This window comes from Bos indicus x Bos taurus, chromosome 4 (genome assembly GCF_003369695.1).
Source record: "Bos indicus x Bos taurus breed Angus x Brahman F1 hybrid chromosome 4, Bos_hybrid_MaternalHap_v2.0, whole genome shotgun sequence".
Classification (NCBI taxonomy): domain Eukaryota; kingdom Metazoa; phylum Chordata; class Mammalia; order Artiodactyla; family Bovidae; genus Bos; species Bos indicus x Bos taurus.
The window spans coordinates 27,028,070-27,046,524 of NC_040079.1; the positions used below are offsets into that span (position 1 = coordinate 27,028,070).

General features: G+C 44.0%; 1 protein-coding gene across 2 annotated transcripts; it reads right to left on the reverse strand.

The window, feature by feature from the left end:
- Nucleotides 1-1,358: 1,358 nt before the first annotated feature.
- Nucleotides 1,359-17,167, reverse strand: FAM71F1 (family with sequence similarity 71 member F1). Of its 2 annotated transcripts, XM_027539067.1 has the most exons (7): nucleotides 16,782-17,167; nucleotides 15,399-15,583; nucleotides 13,790-14,042; nucleotides 9,560-9,681; nucleotides 6,469-6,506; nucleotides 2,944-3,114; nucleotides 1,359-1,991 (listed from the first exon to the last, which is right to left on the reverse strand). In XM_027539067.1, the coding sequence occupies exons 1-7, from the start codon at nucleotides 17,028-17,030 to the stop codon at nucleotides 1,978-1,980; spliced, it is 1,032 nt and encodes a 343-aa protein (XP_027394868.1). In that variant the 5' UTR covers nucleotides 17,031-17,167; the 3' UTR covers nucleotides 1,359-1,977. The 2 variants fall into 2 exon arrangements, with proteins under 2 accessions (XP_027394868.1, XP_027394867.1); XM_027539066.1 differs by lacking the exons at nucleotides 1,359-1,991; nucleotides 2,944-3,114 and having other exon boundaries at nucleotides 6,198-6,506.
- Nucleotides 17,168-18,455: the final 1,288 nt, after the last annotated feature.

Below are 18,455 nucleotides of genomic sequence, written 5' to 3' on the forward strand. Positions count from 1 at the left end.
CCAGGCAATATTAAGGACCCTCTTGAGAACTTAGATAATGTTGAGGTGAAACTGGGTAGTATGGCATGTGATTTTTTCTCTAGGCAAGTTTAGTGGCGTGGGGAACTCCCTAGTGGTCCAGTGGCTAAGACTGCGTGATCCTAATGCAGGGGCCCTGGGTTCAACCCCTTGTTAGGGAACTAGATCCTGCAACTAAGAGTCTGAACGAAGAAAAATAAAGATCCTGCATGCCTCAACTAAGATCGAAGATCCCAGGTCCTGCAACTAAGACCTAGCGCAGCCAAAAAATAGTTTAGCGTCATGGTGGGGAGTTCGACCCGGTCAGTTAATAAAGCGGAAGAGGTGCAAAGGCGCTGAGGGTACTTGCAAGAGAGTGATGGCATTCAGGATGGATCGTGGAATCTAGGCTGGAGGAGAAGGGAATGAGGATGTGAGGACAGGAAGGGATGATGAAAACCCAGAAGGAGCAAGAAATTGCAGGATTGGTGGGGTCGAAGGAGTATCGGACTCAGGGAAAGATAGGAGATAGTATATAGTAGGAGAGTAGAAATGATGGGGTGGGTGCAGTTATTAATGGCAAACTCTAGGGTAAATCGCGGAGGGAGGGTCAGTGGCTGAGGAGGGTGAAGGACAAGGACAGTGACTAGGGTATGGGAAGGATCATCTATGTGGATACTGAAATCATCAAGAATTAGGACATAACTCATCCTTGGCAAGACCAATGATGATCGAGGAACTTACTTTTTAGGCCTCCAACCATTTCAGTCTGAAAACTGCTTCATTGAAGAAAAATACCCTCCCCTAGGACAGCCTAAATCAAAGCAAGATGTCCAGAAAGGCTTTCCAATTGGAAGGTTGGGTACCTTTTCTGAAATATGTATAGTCTGGCTTTTATTGAATATGCAATATCGTGCATTTTAAATAGAGACCAGTCCATGGTCTCTCTAGCAGACCCTCCTTAGTGACTCTCTTCATCTATAATTTGTGAACCCTTGATTTTACCTATGCTTTGAGCCTGGAACCTCTGATTTACCTGTAGCTTGAGCCTGTGTCTCCTCTCTTTGGCATATATAAGTACTAACAAGATACTCTATTTCAAGGGAGTATGATATGCAAAAGAAATTGAGCCAGTGTTTGTAGGGCTGAGACAATAGAAAGCCTTATTTCTGAAACTCAGCAAGAGAAACTCCCCCTACCACATGCACCTTGTCTTACCACCTCCCGCAGGAAACTTGTGTAGCCTCAGACCCAAACCACCATTTGGAACAGCAGGGCCAGGCTAGCAGGTCCAAGTCAGGAAATGCACTAAGGAGGAAGGTCTAAGGCTTGAATCAAAACAGAGGGACTAAGGAGAAAAATTGGCAAAAAGGAACATTTAAGGAGAGGCCTTTGGCTGGAATTCATTTCTGTCCCCTTATCCTTGTCCAGAGGAGTCTGAGCAGAGAAGAAAACACATGTCTCCTTTGGTATATGGCCTTACTTTAAAGTTTCAAATTAGATAAATAGAAGTGTGGCGAGGCATCTCTCAGTGTGCTTCATTTCCTTCTGTTACCACTTTTCTGCATCTCCCCTCTTCTCTGATTTCTGCCCTCCACCTTCCTCTTCAGCCCCGTTTTGTTCTCTTCCACCTCTTTTCTGGTTCTGGTTCTCTTTCCTTCCTTCTCTCTCTCTTGATCCTGGTCCTTCTGAGAGCGTATGTTCTTGTGCTGGAAGGGAGGTGAGGTGCAGTGATGTGTGGTGGTGAGGATGCAAAGTTACGGACCAGAATAATGCTGTAATAACGCTTCTCATCTGGGAGCCATGCTCCCAAGCGATTCTCCAGGGAAAGGCTGTGCTGTCAGCGTGAGATGATTCTAGTTTTTCCTTAGGTGCAGCTTTTCTCCTCCCCTCCATAAAGACAGTATCCCACAGAAAGCTGAATGCTGCAGAGTGGTGTTGGCAAGGGTCGTATGATTTTCTCTACTGTGAAAGGGTGGCTCAAATAGAACTTCCTGTGAGTATAGGAGAGAAAAACTTTCAATAAGATGTAGCTTGCCTTATGAGCTCTTCTATAGGCACCTAGATACTTCTGTTAGTTTTTTTTTTTTCTGTTAGTTTTTTAAATCGTCAACTGTTGATAATAGGTAACTTGTAGGAGTTAGTGGCTTATTGATAATACTTTACTCTAGAAAACATAAACCACTGTACCTTCTTTAAGGATCTCTGGTCAGACAGAGGCACATAGGAAATACTTAATGAATGTTAAATGAATACGTGGATGGATGGATGAGCCTTGGTGCATGGAAAGATAAGGGCTGGGCCTCAGAGATATTTGATCCCTACACCTCATCCCTCCTGGGCTTCCCTGGTGCCTCAGATGGTAAAGAATCTGCCTGCCTTGCAGGAGACTCGGGTTTTATCCCAGGTTCAAGAAGATCCCCTGGAGAAGGGATCAGCTACCCACTCCCGTATTCTTGACTGGAGAATCCCATGAACAGAGGAGCCCGGTGGGCTGCAGTCCATGGCGTCATAAAGAGTCAGAGGCGACTTTCACTTTTGTTCCTCACAGACTTCCTCCTTCCCACTCTACACAGCAGAAGGTTGGGATTCCCATGGAGGCCAGAGAAGGAGAAGGAGCTCCTCCCTCTGCAGAGGCAGCCCCTCATGCCTCCCGCACAGCACAGAGAAGGCAGCTCTAATGACAGCCGTGTCCTGCTAGTCTCTGTCTCTTTTGAGCCACTTGCAGGAAGCCCAGGGGCCTCTGGTAGCTCTGGAGGTGCCACACTTAGGGTTTCACTCAGCCCAGTTGGAGGTAGAGAAGAACAGGGCAAGAAGAAAGAGTGTTGAGGCAGCTATGGCTGGTCCCCCACTCCCAACCCACAGCCTCCTGGAATCATTCCCAAGACCCTAGAACCTGAACCCAGGCTGGTCCCAGGAAGGCAGTGGATGAGGCCGTCACCGTACCTATGAGTGGGGCCAGCTGAGGCCCAGTGGAGGCTGCCAGAGTGCTGAGGAGCGAGAGGGATTGTGGCCCAGAGGGGTTCTCTCTTTCCCACTCTCCATAGGTGAACGAATCCCTCCAACTGAGGTCACGGGTGCAAGGGATGGAGTCTTCACTCGGAGAGGTTTTTTTTCCTAGGTCAAAAAGGAATGCAATTGTTTGTACTTTAATTCACAGAGCACACTCACAGGTTCCAGCCAACATGTGTGAGGTGCTTATTATGGGCTGGGCACTGTTCCAAACAATTACACGCATTAATGCTCTTTTAACCCTCACAACAACCTCTGAGAGGTCAGTGCTGCCATAGTCCCCATCTGATGCGTGAGGATTTTTAGGCCCCGCAAGGTGAAGTCACTTACTCGTGGTCACATCGTGAGGAGGCAAGGCCAGAATCCCAAGCCAGATAGCCAGGCAACAGAGCCCGTGTTTTTACCACTATACCATGTCAACAGGCAGTACCCATAAAACAAGGCAACCAACATGGCTTGGAGAGGTTAACCAAGTGAATTTCCCCAGGAGATTCAGCTAGCTGAACAGGCAATGCCCTTGAACCCAGATGGCCTGAAGCCAGAGCCTGTTCTTGGTCCACTTGGCTTGAGCTACTTAAGGGTGGCTCACAGCCCAGCAGCTTTGGCATTACCCAGAGCATGTGAGAAATATAGTCTCAGGTCTGCCCAGATGCTCTGAATCAGAATCTACATGTTAACAAGATCCCTAGGGGGGCATTTGCACATTAAAGTTTTAGGAAGGACCAGGCAGAGCCTGGTGGGCTGCTGTCTGTGGGGTCGCACAGAGTTGGACACGACTGAAGCGACTTAGCAACATAGCAACAGCAATATAGATCACATCACCCACAAATGGGGAAGTGACATGTTCAACTACACAGGTACACTTGGGGATGCTGGCTTTTCCAAATGTAGCTCCCTCTGTCTCTCCCTCTCATCATCCAAAAGTCTTAAGAGGCTGGGGTGTAAGTGTCCTTCCAAACTGAAAGTGTACACTACTTGGCCCAAAGATAAAAGAGGGGTTCCTTCAGCTCCAAGGAAAGAACAGGGTCCTAAGGACATCCCAGGATCATTCATTGCAATCAGCCTAGGGACATCTTGGGAGCAACAGTTCTGATGTCAGAGATGTCCTGTGACTCTGAAATTCTAGCTGTTCTCTCAAGTCCTAGAAATAAGTTTGAAATATTCTCTAGCTTTATCTTCTTCGACACTAATCTCATGAGATATGTTTTGAGTGTGTGTGTATGTACGTGTGTGTGTGTTTGAATGTATGTGTAAAAACATTAATGACTCACCATTGTATTAACAATCACATAATATTAAAAAGCAATTCTAGACTTGCAGAAAATGTGGGCCAGCAGCCAGCTCCGCTTACCATAGAGAACAGAGGCTGAAAACTGGCAGCCTCTAGGCTCACTTTGGTCTGCAGGTACCTTTTGTTTCCCCACTAAGTCTGGCCTATACTGTACTTTGTTGGGCTTCCCTGGTGGCTCCGATGGTAAAGGATTGTCCTGTGATGCGGGAGACTCGGGTTCAGTCTCTGGGTTGGGAAGATCCCCTGGAAAAGGGAATGGTAACCCACTGCAGTAGTCTTGCCTGGAGAATTCTAAGAACCAAGGAGCCTGAAAGGCTACAGTCCATGGGTTCACAAAGAATCAGACATGACTGAACAACTATCACTTTCACACTATAGATTTTTATGAAGTGGGGGGTGGGGGTGTATGTGATATAAAAATTCAGATTTTTGTTTTTTCTTGAAAAATCAGATTATCTGGCAATGCCAGGCCTGTGTTGCAGCATGGCAACCATTAATGAAACTTGAATTGAAACATTCACTTTTTCATTGCCACAGTCCCCATCACCCCCTACTGTCTCTTCAGTGCTGAACCGTGTCAGCCCAGCTGTTGTTTTATGAATAATAGGGATAAGGGAAAAATTAGCCGTTTCTTCTATCTATGACACGTAGACTCTTTACTCCTTTATAACACCTGCAGATGTTTGAGTTTGAATCCCTGGTTTGGATAAAAGTTGGCACAGCTCCTCTGGGACCTACGCACTCCTCCAAATATAACATGATATTCTGGCTGCCTTATGAGCCAATTTGGAGGAATAATTTCTTAGGGATGTGGTGCATGAATATTTATTGAGCTCCTATTGCGTTCTCAGACCTGTGCTTCCCACTGTAGGAATTCAGAGGCATACAAAAAAGTTTAGCATTGTTTGAAGAAATAAGACTTAAACCTGTGAAACAATTAGGGAACTTATGTTATGAAAGAGAGGTTATGAGCAAGGCAAGATGTGCCTGGACAGGAAGGTGTTGTGATTGTTTAGTCTCTAAGTCGTGTCTGACTCTTTGCGACCCCATGGACTGTAGCCCTCCAGGCTCCTCTGTCTATGGAATTCTCCAGGCAAGAATACTGGAGTGGGTTGCCATTTCTTTCTCTAGGGGACCTTCCTGACCCAGGGATTGAACCCGTGTCTCCTGCATTGCAGACGGATTCTTAATGCTGAGTCACCGGGGAAGCCCCAGTTGTGAGTGTATCTGGATGATTAGGCAGGATTTAGAGTGGCGTCAGGAAGAAGGGAGCATAGGAGGATGAATAAGTCATGGGAAAGGATAACTGAGGTTTGACCAGAGCAGAAGATTTAAGCTGGAGAAAAGAAGGCAGAGAGCTCCTGATTAAGAAGGAGAGAGTAATCAGGTGAGATGGGTAAGAGATGGAAGGCTCATGCAGGATCAGCCATGCCAAAATGAGTGGATTTGGGGTAAACTAGAACCTGAGAATACATCGGGAACTGGCTGCTGTTTCCAGAACATGTCATACTGTCTTACACAGACTCTGTGTCTCTTTCTAGGATCCCTGCCTCATCCGCCTCGGCCAGCCCACTTGTACTCATCCTCTGTGACTCAGCACAGACCCCAGGTCTTCTGGGACAGCTTCCCAGGAGGAGTGAGGGAGTTCTGCCTTTGTGCCCTCAAGACAGGAGCACCCCAGTCTTGAGCTTTGAATGTTGCCTGGAAGGAGAGGTTATGTGATTTGGGAATTTACCCATTCGACTCCAAAAACTATAAACCCCTGAATGGGGTGCTGTGTTTTTCTTCACTGTGACTCCAAAGCCTTCAACAGTGTTTGGCACTTACCAAGTGCCCAATATGTGTTTTTGAATGAATGAATGAACTAGCAGGAGATTGCTGCAGTGGCCCAGGCAAGAGATAATAAAGTAGACTAGGGTAGGATCTGTGGGCTTGGAAATGAACTCAAGAATGTAAAGAATATTTCAAAGAAAGAAACTGGGGTGATGTAGTGCCAAATAGACTATGGTGACTGCAGATCCCAGAAGAACTAGAACCAAGGTACAGGAGGATAATGGTGATCCTGACAGCAAAGGAAAGTTGGTCTGGGGGGCTGGAGGGAATTTTATTCCTATGTCTGCAGAGCAGAAAGATTCTCCAAGATGTGGGTGCTCTGTACCCTCCCTTACCTGAGCTGTCCTTTTTGTTCTCTGTCTTTTTGCTGCTCCTGGAACTCCAGTCATTTCAGGATCGAGGAAATGAAGGTCAGAAGGAAAAGAATAGAGCATGAGACTCTTGTTTTAAAGCTTGTTTTTCATTATATTTTTCCTGATGCAACAAAAGCTTTAGAGGCAGATATAAATATGAAAAAGGACAGCTGTGGCTATATTGGGTGGATGTGACCCATATTAAAGCACCAGAAGGAAAACTAGAGAAGGGGGAGGTAGAATGGGGTAGGGGTTTGGGGAGCAGAACCCTTGACGCTGATTTTGCTGAGGTGGAGTGGGCGTGACTCCATCTGTTTGGCATCTCAGCCATTTATTTTATTTGCTGTAAGTTGCATATTGCTGTTGATGTGCAAAAACTGCTAAAACTGCAACCAGACCAGAACCTGCCTAAATGAGGAGAAAAATCATCACTCCAGGGCTTCATGCTGGGAAATGAAAGAGAAGAAACTAAAACATCTGTACAAAGTAATTGTTTGAGATGGGGAAGCAAAAATTAAATGTTCCCTGTTTCTCACATCCCTCTGATCCATCTTGGACATGACAGCCTGCACTCGGTTGCCATGGCTCCCTGGCTGGTCCCATCACACCTAGCCTGCCTCTCTTCAAATCGCTGTCACAGCAGCAGCCAGCTTGACCTTTTAAAAATGTAAATGGGATCACAGCACTTCCCTATTGAAAATGCTAAGGTTCCCATTACACTTAAAGCTTAAATCCATTGGCATGGCTTCCCAGGCCCTGCCTGGTTTGGGCCCTGCCCACTTCTACATATGTCCTCCTACCAACATCCCCACTTCCCCTTGATCTTCCTTCCCTTTCTCTACACTGACTCATTAAGCTTCTTACTCAGGGCATAGCCTCAGTCTTACACCCATTTGTTCCCTTAGTCTGCACAGCTTTCCCCATCCTTTATCTGACTTCTGTGAGTTTTTCCTTTAGGTCTTCAACTTCTCTGACCTTTCAGAGATATTAAAATCTCTCTGTGCCAGAGATTGCCAGTAGGCCCCCAGCATCCCTTCTTCCCTTCTCCTGCTGAGGCAGAGCGTCTAATTTTGTGCTGGGCCCATGGCTATGTGGAGTAGAGGCTTCATTTCCCAGCCTCCTTTGCAACTGGGTGTGACTATCATTATTCAGTCTCTAAGTCATGCCCCACTCTCTGCAACTCCATAACTGCAGCACACGAGGCTCCTCTGCCTTCCACTATCTCCTGGAGTTTGTTCAAATTCATGTTCACTGAGTCAGTGATGCTATCTAACCATCTCATCCTCTGCCACCCCTTCTCCTTTTGCCTTCAATCTTTCCCAGCATTAGGGTCTTTTCCAATGAGTCGATTCATTGCATCAGGTGACCAAAGTATTAGAGCTTCAGCTTCAGCAACAGTCCTTCCAGTGAATATTGAGGGTTGATATCCTTTAGAATTGACTGGTTTGATCTTCTTGCAGTCCAAAGGACTCTCAAGAGTCTTCTCCAGCACCACAATTTGAAAGCATCAATTGTTTGGTGCTTAGCTTTCTTTCTGGTCCAACTCTCACATCCATACATGACTACTGGAAAAACCATAGCTTTGACTAGATATAGGTGTGGCTAATGAGGTATAAACAGAGGCTGTCCTAAGAGTAATAAAGAAAATCTGTGAGTTAACATTTTGAGACAATCAAAAAGTTGCTTCAGAATATTTTGTTCTGGGAATTCCCTGATGGTCCAATGGTTAGAACTCTGCACTTCCACTGCCTGGGGTCAGGAGTTTCACCCTTGGTCAGTGAGCTAAGAGCTTGCAAGCTGAATGGTGTGGTCAAAAAAAAAAAAAAAAATCTGTATTAAGTCCAGAGCTCTCCTGTTCAGATTGTGATATCTTACCCTGGAACTTCTTCATTACAGATCTCTGTGTGATATACCAGTGACAACCCCAGTATAAAAAATTCTTCAACAGCAGGCAACTAATAAGTCTTTTTCCTGTGTTACCACTTTTCTACTTTCAGCCCAAGTTAGAATACAAGTTAATATTTATTGAGAGTTAACTTATAACTGCCTCTAGATTTGCTGAGGACCAGCCAAGCACTTGATGCATATGGGTTCATTTTATACTGACACTATCTGGATGAGGTTGGCATTATCATAATTTCCACTCTACAGATCTGAAAACTGAGGCCCAGCAGAGTTAAGCAATGTGCCCAAGGGCTCATAGTCAGAGCAGTGACTTGGGTCCAAACCTATGTGAGCACTTACCCACTATGAGACTTCGCCTCCTCTGAGCTCTCCTGATTTTCAGTTTATTATTGGCACTCATACATACAAAAAAACTTTCTTTTTTTAATTCTGTCTCTGAATTGCTGGTCCCTGTTATGACAAAATCTCCTTCTCTGGTGTTTTTCTCTTCTGGTGACATTTACTAATTCATTTCTGTTCTCCCTTTTCTTTGACACCACATGTCAAGTTCACTGGAACTCCGGTTCCCACTTGAACTTTGCTCTCTGGCTGTGGTACCCTGAGGTCTAAGTGTGCTCTGCTTTTGTCTCTCTCATACCAACCAGTCCTAAGAGTCAACCCTAAGTCATCTGTACCTACAATGACATTTCCTCAGACATGGCGAAGACAGGCCTACATGAGGGAGCTTTCCAGAAAACACTTAAAAAAAATTGACCACAGAAGCTCCATAAAGTCCAAGCAGAGGCCAAGTATGTAGGTAAAGGAACTCAGTGATAGAGGATGTTTTCAACAATGTTTTGATTATTTCTCAGTAGGAAATCTAGGAACTAGATTAGAAATTAGGTTTTACTTTTCCACTGTGTCACTAATTTATTCTTAATATTGAAGAGGTTACTTTTCATTTTTTATGAATATCCTCCTCTGAAGTCAAGCCCACAGTGCTTGTGGAGGACAATCAGGCAAAGAGACCAGGAAAAGGTTTCCCTGAGTCAAGAATACAGACTGGATTGCATGTGGAAGGGCAGAATTTCATGTACTTCCTTGTGCCCCTTAACCAGATTACTTGGTTTCTGAGTCTCTGGGGCAGACCACCTGGGGACATCAGGCTGGCTGGATTTGAGTCATGTACCTGAACAGGTTGTGCTGATGCAAGTCCACAAAGATCTGACAGAGGGCCTCGCTCTCCCCTTTGGCCATCAGCTGCATGAGGCTCTCGCTGGGCTGGGAAGCTTGGGGTTTCTTCTGTACTAACTAGATGGAGGAAAGAAAAACAAAGCCAGGTTGTTAAGGTTTTAGCATCTCTGCATTTTCCTAATATCATGGTCTAGAACCGAAAGTGTTAGAACCTAAAGTGTTCCATCAGACAAAGCCATGCCAGCAGCTCAGAGAGGCAATTCTGAGGCTATATCTGTTTGTTTTGATCTCTATTGTTATAAATTTCCTTTGATGTCCTAAGAATAATATTGTTATTAAAAACTTTAAACATAATTTAGTGTAGGTAAGCTGTTCTTAACATACCTTACTATGTTATTGAACAGTCTATTAATATAAACTTTAATTTAATAAACTTTAATGTTTTTCAAATTCATTAATATAAACTTTAATTTAATAAACTTTAATTTAATAAACTTTAATGTTTTTCAAATTCATTTATCTAAGAAATATCCTGTGTTGAGGTGCTTTTTATGCCAAAGTAAAATTGCCTCTTTTCTTGTTGCCTGTGATGCCCCTTGGATGTTCTGGTTGTCTGGGGGGGTGTGTGTGCGCACATGCTCAGTCACGTCAGACTCTGAGACCCCATGGACTGTAGCCCACCAGGGTCCTCCGTCCATAGAATTTTCCGGGCAAGAATTCTGGAACGAGTTGCCATTTCCTCCTCCAGGGGATCTTCCTGACCCAGGGATCAAACCCGTATCTCTTGCATCTCCCAGGTTGGCAGGCAGATTCTTTACCACTGCACCACCTGCTCACGTTCATTTAATATTAATATTTTCTGAACATCAACTATTTGCCAGGCACTGGGGAATCTCAGTGAAAAAAACAGATAAAAATCTCAGCCATTGTGGAGCTTATGTTGTAGCTCACGTCAGGCTTCAGTTCATTAGACTCCAAGGCCTGAGGCAAAAAGGCCCAGGTGGCTTCCCTGATTTCTATCAAATATTTAAAGAAGTAGTAACATCAATTCTTCAAAAACTCAGAAACAGAGGAGGAAGGAACACTTTTTAAATTACTCAATAAGGCAAGTATTATTCTGATACCAAAGCCAGGCTATCACAAGAACACTACAGACCAATATCTCTAACGAACGTAGGTGCAAAACTCTTTTAACAAAATGCTAGCAAACCAAATCAAACTATATAGAAAGGATCATACACATCGTAATGTAACAGAATTTATTGCAGGAATACAAGGCTGGTTTAACATCTAAGAATTAAAGTAATATAATATATGGGCTTCCCTGTTGGCTCAGTGGTAAAGAATCCACCTGCCAGTGCAGGAGACCTGGGTTCTATCCCTAGGTTGGGAAGATCCCCTGGAGAAGAAAATGGCAACCCACTCCAGTATTCTTGCCTGGGAAATCCTATGGACCTGGACAAAGGAGTCTGGCAGGCTACAGTCCATGGGGTTACAAAGAGTTGGACACAACTTAGCAACTAAACAACAACAATATACTATATTAATAGAATAAAGAACAAACAATAGGATCATCTTAGTAGACAGAGAAAAAGCATTTGGCAAAATATAATACCCATTCATGATAAAAAAAACTCTTAATAAACAAGGAATAGAAAGGAATTTCCTCTATCTTATAAAGGGCATTTACAAAAATCCCATAGTTAATATCATACTTAGTGAAAGACTGGATATTTTCCCCCTAATACCTGGAATGAGGCAAGGATGTCTGCTTTTATTACTTTTATTAAACATTGTACTGAAGGTTCTAACTAATGCAATAAGCAACAAACAAATGGATCCAAATGAGAAATGAAATTAAGCTGTATTTATTTGCAGATAACAGGAATATGCATATATGTAGAAAATCCTAAGGAATCCATGAAAACTAATACAGCTAATAAACAACAATACACAAAAATCTATTGTATTTCTATATACTTTCAATAAGTGATACAAAGTTAAGACAACACAATTCCATTTACAATAATATCAACAACAATCAAATACTTAGCAATATATTGAACAAAAGTAGTGCAGAACTTATAAACTGAAAGCTGCAAACATTGCTAAGGGAAATTAGATTGATATAAATGGAAAGACTTTGTATACATATGTACTGAAAGACTCAATATTGTCAAGATGGCAATTTTCCCCAAACTGTTGTATAAATTCAACATGTCCTTACCAAATTCCAGCAGGTTTGTTTGTTTTTTTTTTTTGCAGAAATTGGCAAGTTGATCCTAAAATTTACATGGGAATGCAAAGGATCTGGAATTGGCTATTCCAAAACAATTTGAAAAAGAGCAAAATTGGAAGATTTACAACACCCAATTTCAAAAATTAAAATTCAGAGGTTTCAAAAAACTTACCATAAAGCTTCATTTATCAAAACATTGTGGTATTGGCACAAGAATAGCAAACAGATCAATGGAACAGAACTGAGAAGCCAGAAATAAATCCTTACGTTTATGGTCCAATGCCAAGACAATTCAACATGGGAAGGATAGTCTTTTAACAAATGGTACTAGAATTGTTATAACATCCACATGCCAAAAAAAAAAAATTACTTAAAAATGTACCCTTACCTCACATCATACAAAAATATTAACTCAAAAGGGATCAAAGACCTACATGTAAGAGCTAAGTCTAGTGACTTCCCTGGTGGTCCAGTGGTTAAGACTCCATGTTTCAAATGGCAGGGGCTCATATTCAATTCTTGGCTGGGGAACTAAGATCCCACATGCCACATGATGTGGCCAAAAAAAAATTTTTTTTTTTTAAAAGAAGTCTATACAACTTCTTGAAGAAAATATAGGATAACATATATTTTTTGTGACTTTGGGTTGAACAAAGAGTTTTTAGATAAAAAATCTATTAAATAAAAAATTGATAAACTGCACTTCATCAAAATTTAAAAGTTTTGCTCCTTAGAAAACATCATTAAGAAAATGAAAAGACAACTCACAGACTGGGAAAAAACATTTACAAGTCATATATCTGATAAAGGACTTATATCCATAATATGCAAAGAGCTCTTACAACTCAATAAAAAATTTTTTTAATAAGAAAAGATTTGAATAGAAATTTCACCAAGAATATATATAAATGGTTAACAAGTCTATGAAAAGTTTCTTGACAGGAAATCCTAATTAAAAACACAACATATCCCCTAGAATAGCTTTAATTAAGAAGATAATATCATTGTTGGTGAAGATGTGGAGAAAGCAGAACCCTCTCACATTCCTGGTGGGAATGTAAATGGTATAGTCACTTTGGAAAAAGGTTTGCCTGTTTAAACACAAACTTATCATATAACTCAGCAATTCCAAATTCTTGGAATCTACCCACAACAAATGAAAACATACCCTAACATACATCTATACAAAAACTTGTACACAAATGTTCACAGCAGCATTATTCATAATAGGCCCAAACGAAATAATCCAAAGGTCTCCCAGGTGGCCCAGCAGTAAAGAATCTGCCTGCTGATACCGGAGATGCAGATTCGATACCTGGGCCAGGAAGATCTCCTGGAGGAGGAAAGAGCAACCCACTCCAGTATTCTTGCCTGGAAAATTTCATGGACAGAGGAGCCTGGTGGGATGCAGGCCATGGGGTCTCAAAGAGTTGGACAGGACTGAGCACGCATGCATGAAAATGATCCAAATGTCCATCAACTGGTGATTAGACAAACAAAATGTGGTATATCCATGCAGTGGAATACTATTCCACAATAAAAAGGAAGAAATTATTGATAATATGTGACTCTAACATAGAGTTGGCCTCATGCTATGATATGAATGAACTTGAAAAACCTTATGCTAAATGAAAGAAGCCAGACACAAAACACTATATATTATAGGATTCCATGTATATGAAATGTTTCAGAAATATGAGTGGAGTTTGAAGACAGATCAGTGGTTGCCTAGGGTAGAAAGTAGGAACAAAATGACTGCAAATGGGCATGAGGGAATTTTTTAGGGTGATAGATATGGTGGTGATGGTTGCAGAACTGAAACTACTGAAAATGCTGAACTGTACACTTGAGTGAATTTTAATCAATAAAGTGATTAGAAAAGGCCTAAGGCAGGGATCTCCTTCCCAGGGTGCTCCCATATCAGCTTACCAAAGCTCTACAGCTCAGCTCTGGCCTTGGCTGGAGGAGGCCATAGTGTCCACTTACCTGTGAGTCTCCTGAGGGACTGCAGCTATTCTTGGGTACCAGGCAGTGAGTGACAAGAATCCTGGGGTCTTTGGTGGTGATGGACAGGCCCTTCTGCAGAATTTGAATGAGCCGGATCCAGAAGTGGAAGACAGTCTTAGGATGGTCAGGGTGGAGTTTTAGATAGTATATCTTCTCTGTGACTGTCCTCAAACGCAGGACACGTTGAAGGTGGTCAGAGACCTGGAGCTCCACAAACTTCAATGGGAGAATCCTGAAGACGCAAGGGAAGACATACATTGATAACACACATGGTCCAACGCTGTCTTCACTAAAATGAAGAGTGTCTCCTTTAGGACCAAGGCTTTGGGGGTGGGTAGGAGTGAATGGTTAGCACAGTGGTTCTCAAACTTCAGGGAAATCAGATTCACCTGGGGAGCTTGGTTAAAATGCAGACACCTGAAGATACCCCCAAAGATTCAGATTCAGTAGGTCTGGGGTAGGGCCCTGGAATCTGCATTTTAACCTCCACCTTTCCTGCCACGATTCTCATGCTGGTGTTCCCTGAATCCTGCTTGAGAAGGGCAGCCTGGGAGTAAGATAGCTGAGATCATAGGGAATTTTAATTTTCTTCTGGATAGAAAAATAGGAGCTGGGTCTCACTGTCCAGCTTGTCCATTCATTGACCTTAAGGCCCCAATTACTCTTCCCAAAGGAGCTAAAGTTCAGGGAGCTGGCTTTGGATCTGGGATTAGTCAGCTGAACTGGGATGCACTTGCTGTAGGGGGTGCTTAGAACATAACGGAGAGGTTTATTATTGAAGCACCATGGAGCAATGAAAGGTTAACTTGGGCCTCTGGGAATATCTAGAGATTCTTGAGATATCCTGCAAATTACTTGAAGAGGCTCAAGCATCTAAAGGGGCCACTGCACACTGCTGTATTCAAAATGAATAACCAGCAAGGGTATAGCACATGGAACTATACTCAGTGTTATGTGCCAGCCTGGATGGGAGGAGGATATAGGGGGAGAATGGATACAAGTATATGTATGGCTGAGTCAGTTTGCTGTTCACCTGAAACTACCACAACATTGTTAATTGGCTATACCCAATACAAAATAAAAAGTTGGAAATCTGAAAAAATAAAGGGCCATTGCATCCCGGACAAACATAATATTACAGTTCCAAGTAAGACTTCATTCAATTCACTTTACCAGTAGGAAAACTGAAATGCATCAAGTAACTTGGAACTCAAAAATTGTTTTGAGTCTGCTGCTGCTGCTGCTGCTAAGTCGCTTCAGTCGTGTCCGACTCTTCGCAACTCCATGGACTGCAGCCTACCAGGCTCCTCTGTCCATGGGATTCTCCAGGCAAGAGTACTGGAGTGGGTTGCCATTGCCTTTTCTGGTTTTGAGTCTAGTCAGTTGCATAAGGTTTAGAACCTGCATCTCCCAACCAATGCTTCATCTCCTAGACCCCTTGGCTTCCTTGTCCCTTGCCCCAAAGTAGAGAGACTTCCTAAGAATTCAGTGCAGTGAGTGCAACAAGAAGGAAAGTGGGGATGTAGACTGGCCCTCCTTCCTGTCCATGTTACATGCCTCCCCCTTTGCCCCACTTCAGGATGCTCACCTCTTCAGGATGATCTTGGGGGCTGTGGATGGTTTGTTCCATGTCTGGTTCTGCCCGTGGTGCCATTTGACACTGGCCATGAGGAGGATGTTGGGAAGAGGCAGGCAGGGCACGGAGGAGGTCACCCCCAGGGCCATGGTGTTGTAGGTTTTGTAGATGTCTATCCAGTCCCTGCCCTTTCTGACCTGCAAAGCAGTCCCCCAGCACAGTCTGAGCGTTTGGCAGGAGCAGCAGCATGTTTCACGAGAGAGCGTCTCAAACTCGGCACTGTTCACATTTGGGGCTGGATAATTCTTTGTTTGGGGGGAGTGGGCTCTCCTGTGTGTTGTAAGGTGTTTAACAGCATCCATGGCCTTTGCCCAATAGTCGCAGATAGCAGTGACCACCCCAACCCCACCCCCAAACTGTGACAATCCAAAATGCTTCATTCAGACATGGCCAGTGGCTTCAGACATGGCTCCACTACTGGTGGGGGCAAAGTCATCACTTGTTTGGAACCACAGTTAAACCTATATTGGTTAAACAACTGTAACAGTATTTACTTTGCCTATTGTGGGTTGACCAAAAAGTTCATTTGGGTTTTTTAAGCTGATGTGGAAAAATAGGATGAACTTTTTGACTAACCCAATATTAGCAATTGCCCACAAGAGTTCCCTGAACATGTGTCACACTTCCCATGAATCCTCCCCAGACCATTTCCTGGCTTTTAATTAAAAAACCTGTCCTTTGGCACTTTCTTGGGAGCCCTATTATCTCCTGCATCTTTTTTTCACTGTCAGGCCCCTGTAACCCCCAAGTGCTGCTTATTCTGGGTCCCATCTGGCCTAAGGAGAGCCCAGGCAAGGAAACAAAATGCACTGAGTGCTCCTGTACTGAGGCCTTTCTTCCCATGTTTCCCAGCCAGGTCAGTCCCACCTCTTTTACAACAGAGAAAACTGGTGCGCAGGTCACCTGCACCATGACATCCCCTGACGAGAAAAAAATGGACCAGACTCTGAGCCTAGATCTCTCTGGGTGCCCCACTTCTATTCTTTCATCCATCAGCATTTCTGCTCTAAAGCCGTAAATAGCATCTCATTTTACTGCCTTTTTGTTCACCTACTTTGAACTGACAGCCTGGAGGATGAAGTAAACTAAGGGATTCAGAGATCAAACCCTCCCCTCAGAGCAGAGAACCCTGGACCTCTCTCTCCAGAGTGACTGCAGGAGAAAGCCTATCTGGGGCTCTGCAATGTCAGGGTCAGGTGTGGGTAGCCTTGCCTTTGGTTCCTCTCTTTGCCTCAGTTGTCACTCCACTCCAGTTCCGGGGACAGACTCTCCGTCACATTGTGGGAAGAGATTTAGAGGAATCAAGGAGTGCCATTCGGAGCGGCCCAAGAGTACCTGGACAAAGTTGCTTTCAAACACCACTGATTCAGGAAACAGGTTGAATTCTGGAGAATGAACCATCTGGCCGAGCAGTCCCTCCTCCACACCCAGGCCCACTCCAGGATTTGGTTCCCCATCCACAGGAAAGAGGCCCCTGAATTCTTCCCAGGCATTCAGGGAAGGGAAGGTTGGATAGGATCTTGTGACTTTTACTGTCTTCTTCGATTTGTTCCAAGTCTTTCTATGTGGAACTGATGACAACATTTCCGCACATAGTCAGGGGCCTGCTGCGCATTTGTCCTGGGTCCTCTTTCTTCCCTCCTGGCCTTGGGCAGCCAGCCAAGGCCTGGGGCCACCAATCAGCTCACAATGATGAATGGATGACATCATGAAAAACCAGGGCAGGCCTGCGGGAAAGGGAAATGAAGAGGAGCCTCCCTTTTCCTCCAGAGTGCTTTCACAGCTTGCTGCGTGCCCCGACAGGCCCCAGCCCCCTTGGGACCTGAGGACACAGCTCCCCTAGAACTTGCTGACCCAGGCACAAAGCAGAAAAGGAAGGCTGTTAGGAAGCTCCTTCCACTGTTAAGAAGCTCCTTCCGCTGTTAAGAGGAAAGTCCCCTCCCTGCCTTTCAAGCCTCCCTTACTCCAAATGTGACCTACCCCCAAAGAGTTTTAAGGGCGGTGGTTGATTAAAACAGTTTTCCTGAGTTCTGTACCATGTGGGCCCCATGTGCCCTGGTCTATCTGCAGTAGCCTCTGCTGGTTCTGGGAGAAGCTGCAGGACTGTAGGTGCCTGCTCTATACTTTGCTACCACTGTCTGGCTACTTCTGCGGGGCTAATTTCCCTAAGGAAGTCAAACTGAAGAACAGTAGGAATAAGTGGTTTCTTACCCAGAGGCTGGCTGGGTGGGGGTGCCAGCTGAGAGGAACAGAATCCCAATGAGCCGCTCTGCTAGATCAACACGCCCTGCTTTTTCTCAGAGAGGGAGCCTGCCTCATCGCTGAGCCAGAGAGAGGAAAAAAGAGCCCAGATCTTGGGGCAGTTAGATAAGAGGCAAAGAACCCAGCAGACTGACCACCACTCCTACTGACCACTACCACTATTTCAGGGAGAAATCCTAGTTTGAACAAAATTCCAGACTCTATTAACCACCAAGGTAAATTCCCTCATCAAGGTCAAATGCAATCAATTTAGAAAAGCAATATGACAACCAAAATATGCAAAGTACAAGCGGGGAGGTTTATTTCTGTATTTCATTATCAAGCCAGGGAGAAGGCTGAAAGGTCACGAGGCTTTCCTTTGCTGATTCCATCACCCCCCTCTGGTTGTTTCTATTATGCTCCAGCTCTATAGGCTCTCTCATGGGTACAACAACTTCTACCCTCACGTTCCTTGTTTTCCTTTGTTTACCGTGTGGGGAAATGTCTTCTATGGTAACATTCTCTAGGGATGGGGTCAGAGACCACATCCTGTGGTTTACATTTCCCTGGAAACAACACGCAGTAAAAAGTGATGATAATTAGTACACTGATACGATGCTTTTCACAGCTAAAGCTTACATGCTGCAGTAAAGCTTAGATGTATGGTTTGGATATATTTGACCATTGGGTCTCTAGTAATTGAGCGTCTGGTTTTTAGTTGGCATGAGTTTGTGGAATGAAGATTGTGTTTCCTGGCCTCTGTCTTGG

Coding starts and splice junctions, on each gene's coding strand:
- FAM71F1 (XM_027539066.1), bottom strand. CDS start 17,030: ATGTTGTCATCAGTTCCACATAGAAAGACTTGGAACAAATCGAAGAAG. Junction 14,043..15,398: donor CCCAAGATCATCCTGAAGAG/GTGAGCATCCTG, acceptor TTGCGTCTTCAG/GATTCTCCCATTGAAGTTTG. Junction 6,507..9,559: donor CATCAGCACAACCTGTTCAG/GTACATGACTCA, acceptor CTGGAGTTCCAG/GAGCAGCAAAAAGACAGAGA.